Raw genomic sequence first — 25,811 nt, forward strand, 5'->3', positions numbered from 1 at the left:
CCACTTAATATTTTTGGAATTTCTTTGCCTCTAATGTATATATTTGTCTGGATTTTTTGGTACAGTTGAGTACTTTAAGATATTCTAATGCCTTGTTTCTTAAGGGATGTGTGCTCTGTGATGAAAATTGGGACTGTAGTAACAAAAAAACTCTTCCTTTTGAAGTAAATTATTAGGAGAACTCTAGGTCCTAATAATCACAGTTGGTATGTTAAGGAAAGCTTTGTATAAATTTATTTTTTCTAAAATATTCTATTAAGTCTCTTACAAAAAAAGACAACAATATCATTTTAATATGTTTTGTATGCTTTCTTTTAGGTTGGTACAGAGGAGTGTCAACAAAGAAGCCAAATGTAAAGGTAATGAAAAGTTTGTTAGTTTTTTTAATTCCAGAAGGAGATGCCTAAGTATTTTTGATAAAATAACCATTCTTACTGATCTGTTAGTTTTTTACAGTGGCCACAATCACTTTTTTATCCTTTACAGAACTCTATCAGACTTTTCTCTGTCTCAGCAATATGAAAACTATTTTTTTCTGAAAGTATAGAAAATGCAAATGTGGTCATAGCTGTAAATCTTATCGTGAAGCAGGCCTATTTAGGTTTTAGATTGTTTTTCCATCAAGTATTTGACAAAAAGTAAATTGAATTATTTATAGGACTAGTCCTGTGGAACCATGTGATTAGTTAGATGAAATTATTTCTATTAATACCCAATGTAAAAAAAGTCCAATAATGTCTAATTAGACATTTGTTGATCCTGATATTCTTGTTAAAATTTGAATGTAAATGAAATATTAGTATAGAACACTAATTTTGTGTACTAGATTTTGTGTTTTTATAATTGGTAATTTGATCAAACAAAATATTTTAATTAGCAGCTATATTACAATTAGGGATGTTCTTCTTTAGTATAATGCATTTGTAAAATATTCTGTTTATTCTTTCGTATAATTAATATTGTTCACTTATGTTTCTACAGCTTAATACTTTATTATGCTTTTTCTTGTGTAGAAAAATATCAAAATTATCACATTATTTTCAATAAAAGATAAAATTGTTCAGAGTTTTAAACATCAGTTTTGCCAGTAGAATCGTTTGATTAGTTTTGAAGTAATTATTGTAGTGAAAGAAAATCTTCAAGTTTTAATTCCTTATAATCAGGTTTCCCATTTTTGGCACAACTGACATTTTGGGCTAGGCAACACTTTGCTGTTGGAGGCTATCTTGTGCAGTTAAGATATTTAGCAGCATATACAACTTCTATCCACTGGATACTGATAACTATCTCCCCTCATGTTGTGACAGTGAAAAAGCAATCCAGACATTGCCATATATGTTATGGGGGAAAAATTGCTCCTGGTTGAGAACCACAGCTCAATAGGTAATTTTCCCCTGTATTTCTGAATTTGAACTACACTTTAGATGTTAAGTTTGTCTTAAGAATGGGAATAATTTTTATTTGTATTTTATTTTAAAAATCTTGATTGAATTGCCAAAAAGGTTAGCACTTAAATAAGAATTCTTATAAATGAATAGAAATCTATAACTTGTGATATTACATGTTATATATTTATTTATTCTTAGTAATATTTGTGATCTTGGCCACACCTTTACTTTGCTTCCAGTACTAATATTTGGGGATCAGTGTGGAGACTGTGGTCATTGAAGTTATTATATGTTTGTGATTGATGTATCAAATTGATGCACAGTGTTTGGTTTAAACACTTTATTGAGGGAAACATGAATGATAATACCTTTAAAATATTAAACATAATTTTTATCTTTTGCTGCATAGCAAGTACTACAAAATGTATTGGATTACATTTTATCTCTTCATAATTTTGTGGTTTGATGAGTCAGTTGGGTGGCTATTTAGATACCTTTGTGGTCATCCTGTAACCATAGTCATCTAGTATCTCAGCTGGCCAGAAAGTCCAAGGGGATTGTTTGGCATCTTGGTGTGGCTTGCTGGAGGACTGTCCTCAGCAGGACCACACATATATGGTAATTGGGCTACTCCATGTACTCTCAGGGTCTCTGTTCATGTGGCTTCTCTAGCAGGGTAACTAAAATTTCATTTTAGAGTTAAGGAAAAGTACTCAGACCTCATACCTATTTCTCAGTTCTTTGGCCTATGAATCAGTTGTTTAGACTCTGTGGGAACAGTTATTTGTGATTTGTCTTTGTAGTAGTTTGATGAACTGATAAAAATGAGGAAACTAAATCATATTACCCTAAACAGTGTCAGAGCTCTTTTTGTCAGATTAGATTCCATTATTTTTTTTCACTTTAAGCTAATATAGTACTTCTGAAATTGTGTGGTTTAATTAGCCCTTTTCTAGAATTGTGAATGATACTGTATTTCTAATTTTTTTCTCAGCAAAATAGTTATTGGTGTATAGAAAAGTTTCTGAATATTAATTTTAAAAAATATAAAATTTATTTTTCAACCAATTTAGTTTTTAATGTTTCAATGAGTATATTAGCTTTACACATAATAGTGAGGTTCATTTTTTCTTCATCATACAAGCAATGAGTGTAATATGTTCTATTTCATTCCCCAGTACTTCCTCTTTCCATCTCCTCCCCCTGTTCCTCTTCCTTTATTCTACTGGTCTTCCTTGTATTTATTGTTTTTTTGATTGGTGCTTTATAGATATACATAAAGGTGAAATTTACTGTTGTACATTCATATATGTACATGACATAATTGGCTTAGTTTCATTCCACAGTGGTCCCCCCCTTTTCTTGTCCCTTCTCCCATCCCCTTTCTTTACTCCATTGATCTCCCTAAAATTTTCATGGGCTCCCCCAGTCCTGCTTTTTCCCTTAGTTTACTCTAGCTTCTGTATATGAGAGAAAACATCTGAACTTTGACTTTCTGAGTTTGGCTTATGGGTATTGTGATGCCTCCAGCATTGTTTTGGGGGAGTTTTAGAATTGTTTTGGCTACTCTGTGTCTTTTATTCTTCCAAATTAATTTTAGAACTTTTTTTCCTAGTTCTGTGAGGATGTCATTGGTATTTTGATGGGGATTGCATTTAAATTGTATATTGCTTTTGGTAATGTGGTCATTTTAATAATACTCTGTCTATCCAAGATGGAAAGTCTTTTCATCTTGTGTTTTCTCAATATCTTTATTCAGTGTTCTGTAGTTTTCATTGTAGAGATCTTTAATCTTGGTGGTTATATTTATTCCTAGATATTTTTTTGAGGCTATTGTGAGTGGAATACCTGTTACTGTGCTGAATTTAATAGTTCTAGCAGTCTTCTGTTGGAGCTGTTTGAATCTTTTAATTATAGAGTCACGTCATACAGTGATAAATATCTTCTTACTTTTCCATTTTTATCCCTTTTATTTTCTTCTCTTGCCTAATTATTCTGGCTAGAATTTCTAGTACAATATTGAATAGGAGTGGTAACAGCAGACATTGGTGTCTTGTTCCAGATTTTAAAGGAAACGTTTTTGGTTTTCCCTGTTCACTATGATGTTGGCTTTGTGTTTGTCATGTATAGCCTTAATGATGTTGAGGTAAGTTTCTTCTGTTGTTAGTTTCTTCAGTGTTTTTAGCATGAGTGGTGCTAAATTTTGTCAAGGACTTTCTCTGTATCTATTGACAACTGTGATTTTTGTCCTTAATTCTATTTATGCAGTGAATTACATTTATTGATTTATGCATGTTAAGCCATTCTTGCTTCCTGGAATGAAGCCAAATTGATCATTATGTACAATCTTCTTAATATGTTGTTGAATATGATTTGTTGATACTTTATTAAATAATTTTGCATCTGAGTTCATTAGGTATATTGGTCTATACTTTTCTTGATGTGTCTTTATCTCGTTTGGTTATCAGGGTGCTACAGAGTTCATAGAATGAATTTGGAAGTGTTCCACTTTTATGGATTAAATTAATGCAGGAATGTTCAGCAGTAAAATGATTGGGTTGTGAGAGTTGTAACCTAATTAGTCCATCCTAGTTTGAATGAAGTGGGTGGTACTGTCAGCAGGTATGTCCTGACTGAAGGAGAGGGGTCAAGGGGGTTATACGCTGAAAGAGTTCATCTTCACTATGGCTCTTTCTCTCTTTTCTTTTTCTGACTTAGCTGTGAGCTGAGCAGCTTTCCTCTGCTTGGCCCTTTTCCTACCTTGTGCTGCTTCACCTTGGGCCCAGAGCAATGGAATTGGCTATCTGTAGACTTGAGACCTCTGAAGTCATGTGCCCCAAATAAACTTCCTCCTCTATTTTTTTCTTGTCAAGTATTTTGGTAACAGTGATGAAAAGCTTATTAAAACATACCTTTTCTAGTTTATGAAATAATTTCAGGAGCATTGACATTATTAGTTTTTATTTAAAGATCTAGTAGAATTCAGATGAGAATTTTATCTAGTCCTTGGCTTTAATTTGTTGGAAATCTTCTCATTACTGTTTGTATCTCATTGCTTGTTATTGGTATGTTTAGGTTTTCTGTGTCTACTTTATTGAATTTTGGCAGGTCATTTGTGTCTAAAAATGTATTCATTTATTCTAGGTTTTTCAATTTATTGGAGTGTAAGTTTTCAGTATTGTCCTCTCAGGATAGTTCTAGATTTCTGTGATGTGCAATGGATTGTTGGGTCTTTTTTTTTTAAATCCACTCTGCCAGCCTGTCTTTGAATTGAAAAGTTGGTACCAGTTACACTCCATGCTATTATAGAGAGATGTTTATTAATTCCTGCCATTTAATCTTATTTCTGATGTTTAATATGATCCTGTTTCTTATTTGCTTAGCTACACTTCAAATGAGATTTGTCCATTTGTGAGCTCTGGATTTTGTTTTTGATTTCTTTCTTTATTTAGTATTTCTTAAGTATTTCCTAAGTGCTAGCTTAGTAGTCATGAATTCTTTTAGATTTTGAGTATCTTCAAAGACTTTTATTCCATCTTTGATTCTGAAGGATAGTTTTGCTGGATATAGCAATATTGGTTCACAGTTATTTTCCTTCAGTGCTTGGAGCACATCATTCCACCCCCTTCTGGACCTTAGGGTCTGTGCTAAGAAATCAGAAGTAAATATGTTTGGCTTGCTTCCAAATGTAGCCTGTCGTTTTCTCTGGAGGCTTTTAAATTTTTATCCTTTCTTTGTATTTTAAGCATTTTAATTATAATGTGTGTCATGGGAAGTTTTTTAAAAAAAATTGTGTCTATTTAAGGTTATGAATGTTCCCTGAATATGGATGTCCATCTCCTTCCCAAGGTTTGGGAGATTTTCTGTTACTATTTCCCTGAAGATGCCATCCATTCCATTAGCCTATTTCTCACAAATCTATTTGATTCCAAAGATTTTTAAATTTGGTCTTTTAATGTTGCCCGAAAGTACTTATACATTTTGATCATGGTTCTTGTTTTACTTTCCTTTCATACTTTTTTAGAGCATTATAATTATACATAGTATTTGGGTTCACTTTAACAAAACAGTACACACAAGGAATTTGATTTCATTCCCCATTTTCCCCCTTCCCATATCCCTTCCATCTTCCCTTCCTTTCTTCCCTCACCTCTCTTCTAGTGATCTTCCTTTCATTCATCTATTTATGTTTGATTGTCTATACATACACACATATATACCTATATATGTTTTATAAATGTATATTTTATATATATTATTTATGTATACCATTCATTTTGGCACTTTCATATAAATATATAGCAGGCTATTGTTTATTTCATTTCACATATCTATCCTTTCCTTTCCTTCCTCCCTCTGTCTTGTTCTCCTTCCTCCATCCCACTGATCTACTTTATATCTTTATGATAGTCAATCTCCTTTCCTGCTACCTTCTTTCCTTTATTATGCTCCAGCTTCCACATATGAGAGAATACATTTGACTCTTGATTATCTGAGTCTGGTTTATTTTCACTTAGTATAATTTTCTCCATTTTCATCCATTGATCAGCAAATGCTATTATTTCATTCTTCTTTATGGCTGCATAAAACTCCATTGTGTATGTATATCACATTTTCTTGATCCATTCATCTGTTGATGGGCATCTGTGTTTGATTGCATTATGTGGCTTTTGGGAATTGTGCAGCTATAAATATTGAAGTGGCCTTATCATTACCATATGATGATTTTTGTTTTTGGATAAATATAGAAAAGTGTGATAGCTGGTCATATGGAGGTTTCATTCCTAGTTTTTGATGAATTTCCACACTGCTTTCCATAGTGGTCATATTAATTTACAGTCCCACCAATAATGCATGAGCATACCTTTTACCCCACATTCTGTCCAGCATTTATTGTGTTCTAGATAATTACCATTCTAATTGGGGTGATATGAATTCTTATGTAGTTTTGATTTGCATTTCCCTGTTGCTAGAGATGTTGAACATATTTTTATATATTTGCTAGCCATTTGTATTTCCTCTTTTGAAAAATTTGTTTAGTTCTTTGACCCATTTATTAAGTTTGTTGTTTTTTGGGCATGAAGTTTTAATCACCTTTTAGAAGAGTAGTTGTCATAGTTTTTATCCCATTCTGTATGGTCTCTCTTCACTCTCTTGTTTCCTTTTTGGTAGGTAGCTTTTAAATTTAATGGCATCCCACTTATTGAGTCTTGGTTTTATTTATTGAGCTTTAGGGGTCTTGAGGAAGTTGGTGCCTACACCTATATGATGGTGTGTTGACCCATTGTTTCTTCTAACAGTTGCATAGTTTTTGGTTTTATTACCAAGTCTTTGATACATTTTGATTTGACTGTTTTGCAGGGTGAGATATAAGGATCTAATTTTATTCTTCTACATGTGGATATCCAGTTCTCCAAGCACCATTTGGTAAACAGGTTGTCTTTTCTCCAACATACAATTTTTGGCACCTTTATCAAGAATCAGACTGTAAGTGTTTGGGTTTGTCTCAGTTTCTTGTATTCTATTTCATTGGTCTTCATGTCTCTTTTGATGACAGCACCATGCTGGTTTTATTACTGTAGCTCTGTAGTATAATTTTGAGATTGGTTATTGTGATACCTCCTGTATTACTTTTCTTGTTCAGAATTGCTTTGGCTATTCTAGGTCTCTTATTCTTGCAAATGAATTTAAGAACTAATTTTTCTAATTCTGTGAATGATGTTATTGGTATTTTGATGCGAATTTCATTGAATGAGTAAATTCCTTTGGTAGTATGGCCATTTCCAAGATGCCAGTTTTGCCTATCCAGGAAGGGGTCTTTCCATCTTCTGAAGTCTTCTTCAGTTTCTTCCTTGAGTGCTCTGTAGTGTTCATTGTAGAGTTTTTGCACTTCCTTGGTATTTAGTTCCCAGTTATTTTTGAAATTATTGTAAAGGAGATGGTTTTTCTGATTTCTTACTTAGTGGATTCGCTGTTGAATATAGAAAAGCTATTGATTTATGAGCATTAGTCTTGTATCCTGCCACTTTGCTAAATTCGTTTATCTAGAAGCCTTCCAGTGGAATTTTCTATCTTCTAGATAAAGTATCATGTCATTGGCAAACAGTGAAAGTTTGATTCTTTTTCTCTGGATTGTGTTTTTAAAATTTCCTTCTCTTTTCCGATTGTTCTTGCTAGAAGTTTGAGAACTATATTGAATAGAGGTGGTGAGAGTGGACATCCTTGTCTTGTTCATGACTTTATAGGAAAAACTTTCAGTTTTCACCATTTAGTTTGATGTTACCTATGGGTTTATTGTATATTGCCTTACTAATGTTGAGGTAAGTTTCTTCTAGTCCGAGTTTCTCCAATGTTTTTTAACATGAATCATTGCTGTATTTTATCGAAGGATTCTTCTGCGTCTATTGAGATGATTATATGATTGTTTATCTTAATTCTATTTAGGTGGTAAATTACATTTATTGATTTGTGTATGTTGAACCAGCCTTGCATCCCTGGAATAAAGCCAACTTGATGTGTTTCTGAATGAATTTTGCTAGTACTTTACTAAAGATTTTTGCTTCTGTGTTCATTAGGGATATTACAGATATTATTGGTCTGTAATTTTCTCTCCTTGATATATCTTTGTCTCATTTTGGCATCAGGTCATACTGGCTTCATATAATTATTTGGGAGTTTCCATTTCCTTTCAATTTCATGTAATAATTTGAGGAAGACTGGTGTTAGTTTTTTAATGGTCTGGTAGAACTCTGCTGAGAATCCATCTAGTCCTGTGCTTATTTTGTTTTAGGCTTTTGATTGCTGTTCCATTTTGATTATTTGATACTGTTCTGTTTAGGTTTTCTTTATCATGGGCAGGTTGTGTATCTATAAATTTGTCAGTGTCTTCCAGATTTTTCTGTTTATTGGAGTATAAATTTTTAAAGTGGTTTCTGATGATCCTCTGACTTTCAGAAGTGTCTGTGGTGATCTCCTTTATATCTCTAATTTTGATGATTTGGATCTTCTGTCTCTTTATTTTGGTTAGTTTTGCTAAGGGTTCATGAATCTTATTTATCTTTTCAAGGAACCAACTCTGTTGTGTTGATCCTGTGTACTTTTTTATTCTCAATTTCATTAATTTTGGTCTGATCTTTATTATTTCCTGTCTTATTTTTATTTTGGAATTACTTTCTTCTTTTTCTAAGGCTTTGAGGTGGAGCAAAAGTTTATTTGGGATCTTTATATTTTTAATATATGCACTCAGTGCAATAAATTTTCCTCTTAGTACTGCTTTTATACTGTCCCAGAGATTTTTTTATGTTGTATATTTGTTTTCATTTGTTTCTAAGGATCTCTTGATTTCTTCTGTCATTTCTACTTTCATCAATTCTTCATTTAAAAGAGGGCCATTTAATACTCATTTGTTTGTGTGGGTCTATTTTTTTCTTGCTGTTGATTTCTAATTTTATTCTATTATGGTCTGATATGATACACGTTATTATGTCCTTTTTTGTGTTTGCTTAGATTTGTATCTTGACCTAGAATGTGGTCTATTTTGGAGAAGATTCCATAAACTGCAGAGAAGATAAATTTAGCTGTTTTGGGGTGAAGTATTCTGATAGATCCATTTCATACATAGTATTATTTAGGTTGGATATATCTCTGATTTTATACTTTGATAATGTGTATATTGATGCTAAGGGTGTGTTGAAATCTCCCATTATTATTATATTGAGGTTTTTCTGATATTTAATGCCAAGGAGTACTTTTAAAATGTAATTGGATGCATTGACATTTGGGACACATATATTAACTGTCCTTATTTCTTCTTGTTGTTTTATTCCATTTACTAGGATGAAATGGTCATTTTTGTCTCTTCTGACTACTTTTTGCTTGAATTAAGCTTTATCAGATATAAATATGCCTACTCTGGTCTGCTTTCAGAGTCCATTTGCATGGAATCTTTTTTCCATCTTTTTACCTTTAGCCTGTGAGTGTCCTTGATACTGCTGTTTAATGGTGACGAGTTCTGCTCCTTCTAATGTTGAAGATTGAACACTAGAGAAGCACACCAAGGCAAGCATATTAAGCAGGTTTTATTTAAAGGTAATAATACAGACTTCTCCCGGCAGGAAGAAGGGGGCCATGGCTGATGTTCTAAAATCCCAAGAAGTGAGTGCACCCTACATCTTTTATAGGTTAAAGTCTCTTTTGTTCTCCAGTTCTCTTCCCCCCTTATCTCTCCTTCCTGCCTACATGACTAGGTCTGGTTTTGCATAAGTGAGAAGCCATGGGCAGGGGGAGGGCCAATGTGATTCAGGCAGGTAAGGACCCATTAATTAGCAGCTCCATGCTTGTAGTCCTTGATAAAGGCAGCTAAATTTGGTAATCAATGGGCTCTGGAGATCCTTGACATTCCATTCTTCCAGGAACAATCTCCAACTTCCAGAGACAGATGGCTTCATGGCTTCATTTCCTCGATTTGACCCGATCCCCTATTTCTACACTAGCTACCTGTCCTTAATTCTGGCTTCATCCTTACCTATGAGATGTGTCTCTTATAAACAGAATATGGTTGGATCTTGGTTTTTGACCCATTATTCAGTCTGTATCTTTTAATAGGGAAGTTGAGATGGTTTTTATTCAGTGTTATGGATATGTGCTTGTGGTTTGCTGCCATTTTGATTTTTGTTGTTGTATTTAATTCTGCCTTGGTTCTCATTTGGATGATTTGTCCTCTATTGATTTTCACTTATTTGAGGATTTTGGATTTTGTTTTTGGGATCATCTGTTTGCTGTTTATTTTCACATTGTCTTTGTAGTGCCTAGTTGTCATGTATTATTTTTACTTATCTTTGTCATATAGAAAGTTTTTAATTCCAAATTGAATATGAAAGGTTTGCTGGGTATAGCAATCTTGGTCGGCAGTTGTTCTCTTTCAGAGCTTGAAAATCTTTTTCCATGCCCTCCTTGATTTTAAAATCTGAGTAGAGAAATCTGAAGTGAGTCTAATTGGTTTGTCTCTAAATGTGACCTGCTGTTCTTTCTTGCAGCTTTTTACTATTCTTTCCTTATTTCTGTGGTGGGTATTTTTATTGTAATGTGTCTTGGAGACCTTCCCTTCTTGTTAGGTCTATATGGGGTCTGGTATACCTCCTGTATATGGGTGTCTATGTCCTTTCTGATATGGGGAAAGTTTTCCATGATAGTCTCATTGAAAAATGTCCTTAATGCCTTTAGCTTGTATCTCTATGTTCTCTTCTCTCCCAGTGATGCTCAGGTTTGGTCTCTTGAAGTTGTTCCAGCATTCTTATATATTCTGATTGTGTTTTATTTTTTCTTTTATTGTATTCTGTGTACTTAAATTTATCCTGTTTTTAAGGCCTGAGGTTCTGTCTCCAAGTGCTGGAGTTCCCTTTTATATATAGTCTAATCTGTCAGTGATGCTTTCAAGTGAGTTTTTGATTTGATTCATCAGATCTTTCATTTCCAGTAGCTGAGTGGTTTCTTTTTGTATTAGTGAAATGGTCTTCTCCTGCATATGCTCTCCTATATCATTCTTTAGTTCTTCTTTTAGTTCATTGACCAATTTGATAATCAGTTTTAAATGATCTTTCTCGGAATTTCCTCTACTTGCATTTCTGTGGTTTCTTTCCTTGGGGGATTTTGAATTTTGGGGAGGATTTGTTTGCCTTTTTCCTCATGCTCTCTGAGGTCCTGCCTTTGTTTATCATTTGAGATGGGTTCCCCTTCCTCTTTTATGTGTGTATCTTTATGTGTATATTTCTTTCTTATTATAGGATTTTTGTTTTGAATATATGATTAGATGTCTAGGTGGGAGACCTTATGTTCTCATCTGATTATTTCTCTTTGGGGCCTGGTTTTTTTTTGATTTGAAGTTTTTGTCTCCCCAGTCCTCTGAGTTGAAGTAATGTTTAGGCTCAGGCAAGGTTGGACCAGTTGTGGGGTGAGGTTTCCTGTTGCTTGACTGAGTTGTGAATCTTTCTTGGCAGCAGGGTTTCTACTCTGCAAACTTGAATTGTCCCAATGACTTTCCAGACTCTTTTATTGGGAGTGGGAGCCAGAAATAGCACTAACGACAATGACAAAGGTGTAATTTTTTTGTGGGGGAAAGGGGCAGGTACTGGTGATTGAACTCAGGGGTACTGGACCACTGAGCCACATCCTCAGCCCTGTTTTGTATTTTATTTAGAGACAGGGTCTCACTGAGTTGCTTAGCAACTTGCTTTTGCTGAGGTGGACTTTGAACTCTTGATCCTCTTGCCTCAGCCTCCTAGTCACTGGGATTGTAGGCGTGTGCCACCATGCCCAACCAGAAATATAAATTTTAAGATAATTGTTGGATGTCTCTTTTGATATCTGTAGCCCTGATTGTCACCTGTAGGTGTCTTTGTCTGCCTGAAAAGTGGAGTACAACTATGGTGCCCTTTTCCCTGGGAGTTCTGTGGCCAGTTTTACTGCCCAGGAATGTTTTTGGTGGGAAGGGGAGCCAGTCCTAAATTTGTTTTCTCCAGACTACCTCCCGCACAGACTCTGAGTTCATTCAGGTCAGTCAATTTCTATTATCCACAGATTTCTTCAAGTCAGTTTTCCTTTTTTTTTTTTAATAAATTCTTTATCTGCCTATTGCACCTTCTCCTTACATTACCCCTTCCCCAGGTGACCAACATTGACAGCCACACTCTTATTTCTTATGTTCAAGTAACTGAATTTTTGCATCTAAATATTTTTTGTTGTTTTTGTTTTACAGATTAGCATTAAGTTTCAGTGTATTTGCCTATCTACCCAGTTCGCAGGAGCTGCCAGGCAATGCTTGCTTTCTCTACTCTCTCATCTTTACTTTTTTATTCTTTTCTTTAATACTCTGAATGCTAAAAGCCAGCCGCTTTGTCTTCTAGATCTCAAATTCTGTCTTCTGCCTGCTTTACTTTATTAGAGAGACTTTCAGCTAAATACTTTGATTTATTGTGCCTTTCATTTCCAAGATTACTGTTTAATTCTTTTTCAATATTTCTTTCTCCTTATTGAATTTCTTATTTCATATCCTATGCTAACTTTCTTAATTCATTTATTTCTCTGTGTTCTATTGGAATTCAATTTTATAATTATTATTTTGAATTTTTAACTGGTGTTTCATTCACTTTGGAGTTAGTTACTGGTGAATTATGAACTTTAGGAGGCGTCATGTTATCTTGTTTTGTCATTTTTTTAATTCCCATGTTGGATTTTGTGAATTTTTCAGGATAGATTTCTCTTCTACTTTCATGTGTGGGCATTTTTAGGAGGCAGGCTTCTCTTGGCAAACTGTTCCAGGATATCAGGTTAGTGGGAATTTTAAAATATATTTCCAAGCAAGTTTTGTAATATAATTTTCCTGGTATTTTTTTGATGATGATTTTTAGTGTATTTTGATAGAGTGTGTATTTTTTGTTGGAGCTTGAGGATTCCACTTTCCCTGTAGGTCTCACAAAAGTGTGGTCCTTCTTATTGATTTGGCAGTTCTATACTGCAGGATATGTGGGTTATGCCCTCTGTGATTGGATTGTCTTCATTCAGCATCTGTATTGTAAAGAGTTATGGCGAGGTATCCACTGAGACCCCTTATGGGTCCATGGTGTCTAGTCTTTGTGTTAATTCAGATTTTACTATAGGAGTGATGTCCATGAGTAGGACCTCAGGTCCCCTCCTTAGCTGTTCTTACTTGGGGTCTGTTTTTTGCCTTTTTTCTCTGTAGTAAAGTATCACTGAAGTTTTTGCATGGATTGTGTGTGAAGCAAGGTGCAGTGTCTTTTGACTGGGGTTTGGATTTAGTTCAGAAGTAGAGTCTCTACCCTGTGAACTTATAGTATTCTAGTAGATTCCCAGTACCTCATAGAAAAGGGGGAAACAAAATGTAGCTACATCATCAGTATATAATATGAAGCATTAAAATAAACACCCAGTTCATACTATGATATCTGCATACTACCACAAAATCAGCAGTGGTGGATCAGCAGTTGTAACAGCAATAAAAATAAATTGCTGTGACCTAGATCTCTACATAGGTAATACTAATAATTACAACAACATAAATGGTGGGATCAGGAATTATAGAAAACAAGTAGTTCTAAAAGATGGTAAAGTTTATAAAGTTATAAAGTTTATAAAATAAAGTTTATTAAGAGAAAATAAAATGTAATAAGAAGGTAAAAGAAAGTTTAGCATATTCAAAATGTGAACAGAAGGTAGAAGGGATACAGCAAGTGATGGCTATACAGAAAGGGGAGGAAAAAGCAACAAAATAAAGGGAATGAGAGAACAAGAGAAATTGGCTGTTAGAGGGAGAAGATAGTGGAGATTGCAACAAGAGAAACAAAAACCCAAAATGAATTGAAAAACTTTTAATCCTTTAAAGAAAAATAATAAACATAAAAATGATAAAAAAGAAGCACGTATGTATATATACGTAGATCAACAAAGCAGTCAGTACAGAAAGAACACCAAAAACAAAACAAAACAAAAACAAAAACAACAAAAAAGGAAAAAGTTTTTAATGAAAAATGAAAGAATCATTTCTGCTGAATTGGTCAAAACTGTTGACAAATATGGATATTCATTGCGTATGCTAGACTGCCCTTCATTTATTTTTTTCTTGATCTTTTTACCCCTTAGAGAGAGAAAGGGTTAGGGGTTGTTAAACCCTTACTCTTTTTGTGTTGCTCATTGAAATGTTAGTTGGAGTGATCTGGTACCTCAGATGACTGAAATAACTCTATCTTCCCTTCTCTTGTGTGTAAGGTAGGATGGCATGGGAAATACTGTCAGAGTTTTAGTTTTTTTTTCTCCCCAGACTGATCAGATCACTGTGCTCCCAGGACTGCTGCAAGTTCTAAATGGGAAGTTTTAGTGTCTGGGCTTCAGCTCTAATCAGGTCTTTGGGACTTTGTTGGGTGATATCAGCTGCGGTGAGATTAGATCAGCACACCCCTAGGGCTGGGCAGATGCTGGTCTCTGGATCTGAGAGAGAGCCCAGAAGTCTACTAGTAGTGTGAAGAAGCCAACACCCCCTCCCCATAGGACTTGCACATTCTGCTGCTCATGAATGTGACTTTTTTAGGCTCCATCCCTGAGTGAAATCCCTGTGTGTAATCATGCCCACCTGCTCAGTTTCCTAACTCTTTTCAGATGGTCATGTGAGCCACCAACCTCAAAGGGAAAGTGAGTTACACTTTGCTCCATATCTCTGACTTGAATTCTCCTGGGTACAGTCTCTTGTGCCTGTTTCAATCATGTTCTGCTGTGTATGCCATAGGCCACTTGGTAGGTACTTGCTGGGATAGTATGACAATATTTTCTATGATCTCCTAGTCTACTGCAGCTACAAGCTCTAGCTTGGCCTCCTCAAGATGGCTCCCCTCTTCAGCTCACTGCTTTCCAGTTGAGAAACAGGGTACTTTTCAAACACTGGCTTGCTCTGCATCCTCTGATTCAGCTAAGTTCAGGCTGTTTTTCTGTTCTTTGTTTTTTTTCCATGCCAAATTTGTCCATTGTTTCTCTTTCCATTTATGTTCTTTCTCCCTTCTGCAGTGAAGCAGTGCTGCTGTTTCCAGCTTGGCTCTAAAATACCTTTCTTGTCCTTTGATTAATGCACCTGAATTTCTGGGAATTTATAAGAATTTCTTGACTGTCAGATATTGAATTTTGGTGAATTTCTTCCTTCTTTCACTCACCTCACTGACAAGCAGTACTCCCACTGCTTGAATTCTAAACCAAAGAGCAGGAAATGTAGCCTTCCTTTCATCCTCCATCTTTGGATTTCCTCTTTTGGTGGAGCCTTTAGGGTCTTCTAAGTATGGAAACATAACCGAAAACAGGGATAATGTCCTATTGATGGCACTCTTATTTCTTTCTCTTGCATGACTGCTCCGGATAAAATTTTAAGTACTCTGTTGAGTAAGAGTGGTAAGAGTGGATGTCTGTGTCTCTTTCTTGATTTTAGAGGTAATACTGTTAAGACACTATTCCAATATCCCAAATTAAAAACTCTGGGTCCTTCTAAAGCAAAAGACAAAGGATTTATTCTGGCTAGGGCTGGGGAAGCAGAAAACAAACAGTTCTGCAGTGTTTGACACATGCCTGGGGGTCAACTGCTGCTTAAAAGCTGGAAAATCACAAGGAAAGGGGGGGAGAGGTTGGCAGTGAAAAACACAGTTTATGTAAAGAAGTTTCTCAGAACTATCAGTACTTGTTCAGAGGGGCAAACTTATATTCTACAAGTTCAGGATATTGTGGTCAGGGTACAAGTGGGGGAAGGTGAAGGTGCTAGCTGCTCTGCAAGTGGGCTCACCAAGAAAGGAAAGGGGGGGCTGATTTTTACATAGGGTTAAATGTCTGAACAAAATGGAGTTAGCATAGCTCAATCTTTAAATCAGCCCATAACAATACTTTCAGTTTTTTCCCATTCAGTGTGCTGTTTGCACTGGGTTTTTTAATATATAGCCTGTAATATGTTGAGGTATTATATATCTCTGTACCTAGTTTCTTTTGGATTCTCATCCAAAAGAATGTTGATTTTATGCAGTGCTTATTCTATATCTTTTAGGATTATCAAATTATTTTTATCTTTGATTTTATTTGTGTGGTATATCACATTTATCGATTTGTATATGTTGCATCAGCTTTGTAGTACTGGAATTAAACCAAGAATCTTTTCAGAGAAACAACTTTCTTTTTCATTGATCCTCTGTATTTCTCTTTTAGTCTCTATTTATTATTTCTACTCTGATATTTATTCTTTCAACTGATTTTGGGTTTGCTTTATTCTTATTTTTCCCCCCAGTGTCTTGATATACATCATTAGGTTATTTATTTGAGATCTCTGCATATTAAAAAACCAGATAACACAAGGCATTTATAACCCCAAAAAGACATGACCAGAAAGGATCCTCTACAATCATGTTATAGTTAAAGTGCCAAATGTACAGAATAAAGAAAGAATATTCAAAATGCAAGAGAAAAGTACCAAGTCACTTAATATGACAAACCTATCAGAATAAAAGCAGATTTATTAGCAAAAACTCTAAAGGCCAAGGAGACATGAAGTATATTTGGGGTTATAAATGCCTTGTGTTACCTGGTTGTCCATATATTTTACAACATTTGGTAAGATCTCTACAATTATTTCACCAAATGCCTTTAGTCTATAACTCTGCTTTTTTGTCTACATCTGTGATTCATAAGGTTAGGTTTTAAAATTTCTTTCTGAATATGATAATTCATCAACCTTGTCTTAAAAGTTGATCTTCTTTCTTCTGCTTGAGCTAGTCTGTTGGTGAGACTTTGAACTGATTTTTTTTTTTAATTGACTTGAGCTTTTCATTTCTAAGACTTCTCTTTGCTTCTTTTTTCAGAATTTCTCTTTGTTGTATTGCTTGTTCATATTCTCCACTTTGTTCCTTAATTAATTCAGCTATGTATTTCTATCTTCTTTGAATTCACTGATCATTTAAAATCATCATTCTTTTGATTCCCCCCACCCCCAGCATTTCATCCACTTGCAATATCTTGGGAATCAAGATTTATGAACTTTCAGAGGACTCATGTTGCCTTTTTTATCCTGTCTTTTTTTTTTGTATGTATTAAGATTTGCACATCTTTTATGCTGTGTGTCTTTCACTTAATGTGAGGGACTTCTTAGGGAATAGCCTGGTCTTATTGGTGTGTTATCAGTGGGTTATTAGTATGTTGTGTAATGTTGAATTTAATTTCAAATGAAATTAGTAGTGTAGTTTCACTGTGGCTTCTCTGCGATTGGTGGATTTAGAGAGAGTGCCTACTGTGTCAGAGCCTGAGACACCTATTTCCTCTGGGGTCTTGCAAGAATAGGGAACATCTTGTGGTTCAAGTTGGTGTGTTATATATCACAGATTATATAGGGTGCATGCTCTGTCATTTTTCCTCCAGCCTTATTAACAGTGCTCTGCCTAGAGCTTCAGAAGATGTGGAAGAAAGGGAAGGGCTTGCGGGTATAGAGGTAGAATGAGATGGGAGAAATGACTTCTAATGTTCTGTAGCAAAATAGAATAATTATGGTTGGCAACAGTTGATAGATATTTCAAAATGAGAAGATTCTAAATGTTCCCAACAAAAAGAAATGATAAATATTTGTAAACAAAATATTTGAGGTGGTTGATATACCAGTTGACTTGATCTGATGATGCATTGTATACATGTACTAAAATATCACACTGAAACCCATAAAAATGTACAATTGCTTTGTCAAGAAAAATTGTATATAGGGTTTTTTTCAAGATGGCGGCCTAGAAGGTGGCTGCATTACGTGTTGCTCCAGAACTCAGGATTCAAGAGAGGAGATATTGAGACGCTTGGGACCAACTCAAAGTAGCCGGGTGACTCCCACCCCCTGGGGGGGCATCCCGGATGGGACGGGGGTCCCGGAACGCAGGAAACTTTGTGAAGTAGAACTGCCGGCGAGACGCCCCTCCCCCCGCTGGAGCGCCATAGAGGAGGCCGCTCGGCAGAGCGCTGGGACTCGGAGCAGCCACTGGGGCTCCGGCGGCTGCCCCGGGGGAGGAGAGGCGGGGAGAACTGTGTGGACTCAGGACACCGGGGCCTGCCCTGAGGAGGAGGAGAGGAGCGTGGCCACTTGGATTCGGAGAGTCTGCGCCAGAGCTGCAGGCGGTTGCCAGAGGAGAAGCCGCGCGGCGAGCTGTTTGGAATCAGAACGACGCTTCTGAACACCGGGGCCTGCCCTGAGGACAAGGAGGAAGAGGAGCAGCCGCTTGGATTCGGGTGACTATACGGGAACTACAGGCGGTTGCCAGAGAAGGGGCTGCGTGGCGAGCTGTTTGGACCCTGACCACTTCTGAACCCCGGGGCCTGCCCGGAGGAGTAGGAGAAGGAGGAGAAGGAGCGCGGCGGGTCCTTTGGACTCGCAGTGACTGCATTAGCGCTCCAGGCGGCTGCTCAGAGGAGAAGGCGAGTGGTGAGTTGTTTGGTCTTAAAGTGACAGCTCCTGAACACAGGGGGGCTGTCTGGAGGAGAAGCGTGGTGGGACGCTTGGTCTTGAGGGACCACACCAGAGCTCCGGGCGGTTGCCCAGAGGACCCGTGCAGCGGGTCACGTGGATTCAGAGCCACTCAGAGGGACTGCTCCTGAACACCCGGGGGGTTATCTGGAGAAGGAGGAGGAACGGGCAGGGTCACTTCGACTCGGAGTGATTGATTGCCCCGGGCTACGGGTGGTTGGTGGGAGGAGGAGGCACGAAGTGAGTTTCTTGGACTCCTAGTGACCGCACCGGCATACTGGGCGGCTGTCTGGAGGAAGAGGCCTGTGGCGGGTCTCTGGGACTCAGAGCGATTGTTCGGGGCCACAGGTGGCTGCTCAGAGGAGGGGCCACGCAGCCAGGCGATTAGGTGCAGAACAGGGTCCCAGGATCTAGGAGGCTTCTGGGTGGAAGAGCCGCACAGAGACAGGCTTAGGGCGGAGCGAAGGTTCCAGGCCTATGGGCAAATTCTCTGAGGAGGGGCAGCCTAAGGAGATTCATCTGCGAAGGGTGAGGCTCCCAGGCCCAGGAGGTAGGGCCGGGCCCCTGGAAACTTTGCAGAGGAAGGCAGCCCAGCCCAGGCAGTAGCTGTAAATTGAGGGGAACCTCTAGGAGGAAACTGACCAGCGAGACCTCCCCACCGGGTGAGTCTTCCCTGCTGGGTGAGGTTTCCCACAAGGACGGTAAAACCAGAGGCTCAGGCCCAAACAGGCCTTGCCTCAGCCCACAGCCTAGGTCCCCTTTGGATGACCATTGGTCAACAAGTGGAGGCACCTCTGCCCACTAGCAGGGAATATACCCCACCTGAAGGCCACCACTCCTAGAGAGGCAGCTTCCTTGTGGAGCACCGCATTATCAACCTCCTCCAAGACTTCAGCCTACTGAAGGCTTAGAGGGGATATATATAGAAATCTTCAGGGTCATTGTAAATCAACAGAGGAAATCTGCAATATCTCAGCGGTCCACTGATATCTGAACAACATGAGAAAACAAGGAAAGAAAATGCTGCAAACAAATCTAGATCTTACATCAATAAAACCCAATGACAGCATAGCAGAAGAAATGACAGAAAAGGAGTTCAGAATGTACATAATTAAAATGATCAGAGAAGCAAACGAGGAGATGAAAGAGCAAATGCAAGCATTGAATGATGAGATGAAAGAGCAAATGCAAGCATTGATTGATCGCACCAATCGACAGTTAAAAGAGCAAATACAGGAAGCAAAAGATCATTTCAATAAAGAGTTAGAGATATTGAAAAAAAACCAAACAGAAATCCTTGACATGAAGGAAACAATAAACCAAATTAAGAACTCCATAGAAAGCATATCCAATAGGATAGAACACCTGGAAGACAGAACCTCAGACATTGAAGACAAAATATTTAACCTTGAAAACAAAGCTGAACAAACAGAGAAGATGGTAAGAAATCATGAACAGAATCTACAAGAACTATGGGATATCATGAAAAGGCCAAATTTAAGAATTATTGGGATTGAGGAAGGCCTAGAGAAACAAGCCAAAGGAATGAACAACCTATTCAATGAAATAATATCAGAAAATTTCCCAAATCTGAAGAATGAAATGGAAAATCAAGTTCAAGAGGCTTACAGGACTCCAAATATACAAAATTACAACAGACCCACACCAAGGCACATTATAATGAAAATAACGAACATACAAAATAAAGACAGAATTTTAAAGGCTGTGAGAGAAAAGAACAAAATTACATTCAGGGGGAAACCAATACGCATATCAGCAGATTTTTCAATCCAGACCCTAAAAGCTAGAAGGTCCTGGAACAACATTTTTCAAGCCCTGAAAGAAAATGGATGCCAACCAAGAATCTTATACCCAGCAAAACTTACCTTCAAATTTGACGATGAAATAAAATCCTTCCATGATAAACAAAAGCTAAAAGAATTTACAAAAAGAAAGCCAGCATTACAGAACATTCTCAACAAAATATTCCATGAGGAAGAGATGAAAAACAAAGAAGCAAATCAGCAAAGGGAGGAATTATCCTAAAGGAATTGTCAAATAAAGGAGGAAACAAGTTGTGTCAAACAAATAAATAAACAAAATTTTAAAAATGAACCAAATGACCGGGAAACCAAATCATTTCTCTATAATAACCCTGAACGTTAATGGCCTGAATTCATCAATCAAAAGACATAGACTGGCAGACTGGATTAAAAAGAAAGATCCAACAATATGTTGCCTGCAAGAGACTCACCTCATAGAAAAAGATACCCATAGATTAAAGGTGAAAGGATGGGGAAAAACATACCATGCACATGGACTCAGCAAAAAAGCTGGAGTATCCATCCTCATTTCCGATAATGTGGACTTCAAGCCAAAGTTAGTCAGAAGGGATAAAGAAGGTCATTTCATACTGCTTAAGGGAAGCATAAATCAGCAAGATATAACAATCATAAACATCTATGCCCCAAATAGTGGCTCATCTATGTATGTCAAACAAATCCTTCTCAATTTCAGACACCAAATAGACCACAACACAATAATACTAGGTGATTTTAACACGCCGCTCTCACCACTGGACAGATCTTCCAGACAAAAATTGAACAAAGAAACCATAGATCTCAACAACACAATCAATAATTTAGACTTAACGGACATTTATAGAATATTCCATCCAACCAAGAGTGAATACACTTTCTTCTCAGCAGCACATGGATCCTTCTCTAAAATTGACCATATATTATGCCACAAAGCTAATGTTAGCAAATACAAGAAGATAGAGACACTAGCATGTATTCTATCAGATCATAATGGATTGAAGTTAGAAATAAATGAAAGAGTAAAACACAGAAACTATTCCAACATCTGGAGATTAAACAATATGCTATTATATGATGAATGGATAACAGAAGATATTAGGAAGGAAATTAAAAAATTCTTAGAGGTAAATGAGAACAAAGAAACATCATATCAAAACCTCTGGGACACTATGAAAGCAGTACTTAGAGGGAAATTTATTTCATGGAGCGCATTTAATAAAAGAAGTAAAACTCAACAAATAAACAACCTAACACTACAGCTCAAAGCCTTAGAAAAAGAAGAACAGAACAGCACCAAAAGTAGTAGAAGACAGGAAATTGTTAAACTCAGAGCTGAAATCAATGAAATTGAAACAAAAGAAACAATACAAAAAATTGACAAAATAAATAGTTGGTTCTTCGAAAAAATAAACAAAATTGATAAACCTTTAGCCACACTAACAAAGAGAAGACGAGAGAAAACCCAAATCACTAAAATTCGGAATGAACAAGGAAATATCACTACAGACAGGATGGAAATACAAAACATAATTAGAAGCTATTTTGAAAATCTATACTCCAACAAAATAGAAAATTTCGAAGACATCAACAGGTTTCTAGAGACATATGAATTGCCTAAACTGAATGAGGAGGACATAAACAATTTAAATAGACCAATTTCAAGTACTGAAATAGAAGAAGTCATCAAAAGCCTACCAACAAAGAAAAGTCCGGGACCAGATGGGTTCTCAGCCGAGTTCTACAAAACCTTTAAGGAAGAGCTCATTCCAATACTTCTCAAAGTATTCCATAAAATAGAAGAGGAGGGAACCCTCCCAAACTCATTCTATGAAGCCAATATCACACTGATACCTAAACCAGACAGAGACTCATCAAGGAAAGAAAATTTCAGACCAATATCCTTAATGAACATCGATGCAAAAATTCTCAACAAAATTTTAGCAAATTGCATACAAAAACATATTAAAAAGATAGTGCACCATGATCAAGTGGGTTTCATCCCAGGGATGCAAGGTTGGTTCAACATCAGGAAATCAATAAACGTAATTCACCATATTAATAGACTTAAAGTCAAGAATCACATGATTATTTCAATAGATGCAGAAAAAGCATTTGATAAAATACAGCACCCCTTCATGCTCAAAACACTAGAAAAAATAGGGATAGTGGGAACATTCCTTAATATTGTAAAGGCCATTTATGCTAAGCCCATGGCTAATATCATTCTAAATGGTGAAAAACTGAAAGCATTCCCCCTAAAAACTGGAACAAGGCAGGGATGCCCTCTTTCACCACTTCTATTCAACATCGTTCTTGAGACTCTGGCCAGAGCAATTAGACAAACCAAAGAAATTAAAGGGATACGAATTGGAAAAGAAGAACTCAAACTATCCCTGTTCGCTGATGACATGATTATATATTTAGAGGAACCTGGAAATTCCACCAGAAAACTCTTAGAACTCATAAGTGATTTCAGTAAAGTAGCAGGTTACAAGATCAATGCCCATAAATCCAACGCATTTTTATGCATAAGTGATGAATCTTCAGAAAGAGAAATTAGGAAAACTACCCCATTCACAATAGCCTCGAAAAAAATAAAATACTTGGGAATCAATCTCACAAAAGAGGTGAAAGACCTCTACAATGAGAACTATACAACACTAAAGAAAGAAATTAAAGAACACCTTAGAAGATGGAAAGATCTTCCATGTTCTTGGATAGGAAGAATTAATATTGTCAAAATGGCCATACTACCTAAAGTGCTATACAAATTCAATGCAATTCCAATTAAAATCCCAATGACGTACCTTACAGAAATAGAGCAGGCAATTATGAAATTCATCTGGAAGAATAAGAAACCCAGAATAGCTAAAGCAATCCTTAGCAGGAAGAGTGAAACAGGGGGTATTGCAATACCAGATCTTCAACTCTACTACAAAGCAATAGTAACAAAAACGGCATGGTATTGGTACCAAAATAGAAAGGTAGATCAATGGTACAGAATAGAGGACACGGACACAAACCCAAATAAATACAATTTTCTCATACTAGACAAAGGGGCCAAAAATATGCAATGGAGAAAAGATAGCCTCTTCAACAAATGGTGCTGGGAGAATTGGAAATCCATATGCAACAGAATGAAACTAAACCCATATCTCTCACCATGCACGAAACTAAACTCAAAATGGATTAAGGACCTCGGAATCAGACCAGAGACCCTGCAGATTATAGAAGAAAAAGTAGGTCCAAATCTTCATCTTGTTGGTCTAGGACCAGACTTCCTTAACAGGACTCCCATAGCACAAGAAATAAAAGCTAGAATCAACCACTGGGATAGATTCAAACTAAAAAGCTTTCTCTCAGCAAAGGAAACTATCAGCAATGCGAAGAAAGAGCCTACAGAGTGGGAGAATATCTTTGCCAATCATACTTCAGATAGAGCACTAATCTCCAGAATCTATAAAGAACTCAAAAAACTCTACTCCAAGAATTCAAACAGTCCAGTCAACAAATGGGCTAAGGAAATGAATAGACACTTCACAGAAGAAGATCTACAAGCAATCAACAAACATATGGAAAAATGTTCAACATCTCTAGTAATAAGAGAAATGCAAATCAAAACCACCCTAAGGTTCCATCTCACCCCAATTAGAATGGCGATTATCAAGAATACGAGCAACAACAGGTGTTGGCGAGGATGTGGGGAGAAAGGTACACTCATACACTGCTGGTGGGGCTGCAAATTAGTGCAGCCGCTATGGAAAGCAGTGTGGAGATTCCTTAGAAAACTTGGAATGGAACCACCATTTGACCCAGCTATCCCACTCCTTGGCCTATACCCAAAGGACTTAAAATCTGCATACTACAGAAATACAGCCACATCAATGTTCATAGCTGCTCAATTCACAATAGCCAGACTGTGGAACCAACCTAGATGCCCTTCAATTGATGAGTGGATAAAGAAACTGTGGTATATATATACTATGGAATATTACTCAGCCATAAAGAATGATAAAATTATGACATTTGCAGGCAAATGGATGAAATTGGAGAATATCATGCTAAGTGAGATAAGCCAATCTCAAAAAGCCAAAGGACGAATGATATCGCTAATAAGTGGAGGTTGACACATAATGGGGGGGAGGGAAGGGTTAAAGTTAGGGTTAGGGAGGGGGGCAAGTATGGAGGAAGGAACTACTGTATAGAGGGTAAAGAGGGGTGGGAGGGGTGGGGGGAAGGGAAAAAAATAACAGAATGAATCAAACAACATTGCTCTATGTAAATTTATGATTACACAAATGGTATGCCTTTACGCCATGTACAAACAAGAGAAACAACATGTATCCCATTTGTTTACAATAAAAAAAAAAAAAAAAGAAATATGTCTTGTAACTTAAAAAAAAAAAAAAAAACCAAAACCCAAAAAAAAAAAAAAAAAGAAAAATTGTATATAAATAAATATTTTATATTTATTAAAAAAAAACAATGCTCTGTGTATATGGGAGTTACATATGCTGAGGTCTTTCATAAGTGCAGTATCCAGAACAGTGTTATTTTTGTCTGCTGTACATATGAGGGCGAGTATCCAGGAACCGAACTCCAGCCTTGTCCCTGCCATCTGTGTCTCCTTGGGTCTGTGAAGTCACTGAGGGTCTTTTACCTACCTGTTCCCTTAAGTCAAAGTAGCTGCTAAGGCTTGAGCTAGAGTAGTTGTGGTTAGAAAGAGGTGCATTTTGTCTCAACTGGGATGTGTAGCTGAGCAGGAAAGCATCACCCATTATATTCAAGGTGTCAATTTTGATCCCCAGCTCCACACAGAAGGAATAAAACAAATTATAGTAACACCCACAACATAAAAATAAGCCAGATAAAGTAATATAGTAATAATCAGTTAAAAATAACAACCTTCCCAACATCAACAAAAATAGGACAGGAATGAATGTTACAGAATAAACTAAAAAGTTAAAAATTAACAAAAAGAATTAGAAGAGAGAAAAATAGAATGAAAGTATAAAAAATAAGATAAAAGAAAAAAATGATTAAAATGTAGAATAGATGGAACAAAGGTTAAAAAAAAAGTCAAAAATTTCTCTGTGGATGATTTTGGGAAGATAGATGAGTGTTGGAGGCAGATTTCCAAGTTGTTCTGTGACATGAAACCAAGGTAGAGATTATACAGCTTCTCAGGGAGGTGGATGGAAGAGGGATTAAGTAGGAATTAACACAGGACACTCAGAGCAGCTTGGGGGTTCAGAAGGTTGAATACAATAAAATAAAGAAGAAAGTCCATCACAGGTAGGAGCTGCTGGAGCCAATCCCCCATGGACAGAGGGAGGGGAACTAGAGTGAGCTGCATTTCCCGTGATGCTGTTGTGTGCCTCTGTGCAGAGAAATCTGAGATTAAAAAACACTGACTGAATTTACATGAACCAAGATGTGGCAAATCATGCGGTTCCTTGACAGGCACACTGCGGTGTTAATAAGAACATTGGGGTATAATAAGCATGCAGAGAGCTGAGGCGGGAGTGATCTTGGGGCCAGAGCATGCTTCATGACATCAGTGGGACTCAAGAA

At 36.8% G+C, this 25,811-nt stretch overlaps 1 protein-coding gene across 13 annotated transcripts in view; it reads left to right on the forward strand.

The window, feature by feature from the left end:
* The window catches only part of DOCK3 (dedicator of cytokinesis 3), a 726,815-nt gene that overhangs the window by 166,005 nt on the left and 534,999 nt on the right, over window positions 1-25,811 (forward strand). For all 13 annotated transcript variants that reach the window (XR_013757339.1, XM_079101030.1, XM_079101031.1 and 10 more), the window contains exon 3: window positions 319-359. Coding sequence is in view for 12 of the 13 variants with exons in the window: in XM_079101030.1 (XP_078957156.1) it covers window positions 319-359 (41 nt within the window). In the remaining variant the exon portion in view is untranslated. The remainder of the gene's footprint in view (window positions 1-318; window positions 360-25,811) is intronic.

Source organism: Sciurus vulgaris (genome assembly GCF_902686455.1).
Source record: "Sciurus vulgaris genome assembly, chromosome: 10".
NCBI lineage: Eukaryota > Metazoa > Chordata > Mammalia > Rodentia > Sciuridae > Sciurus > Sciurus vulgaris.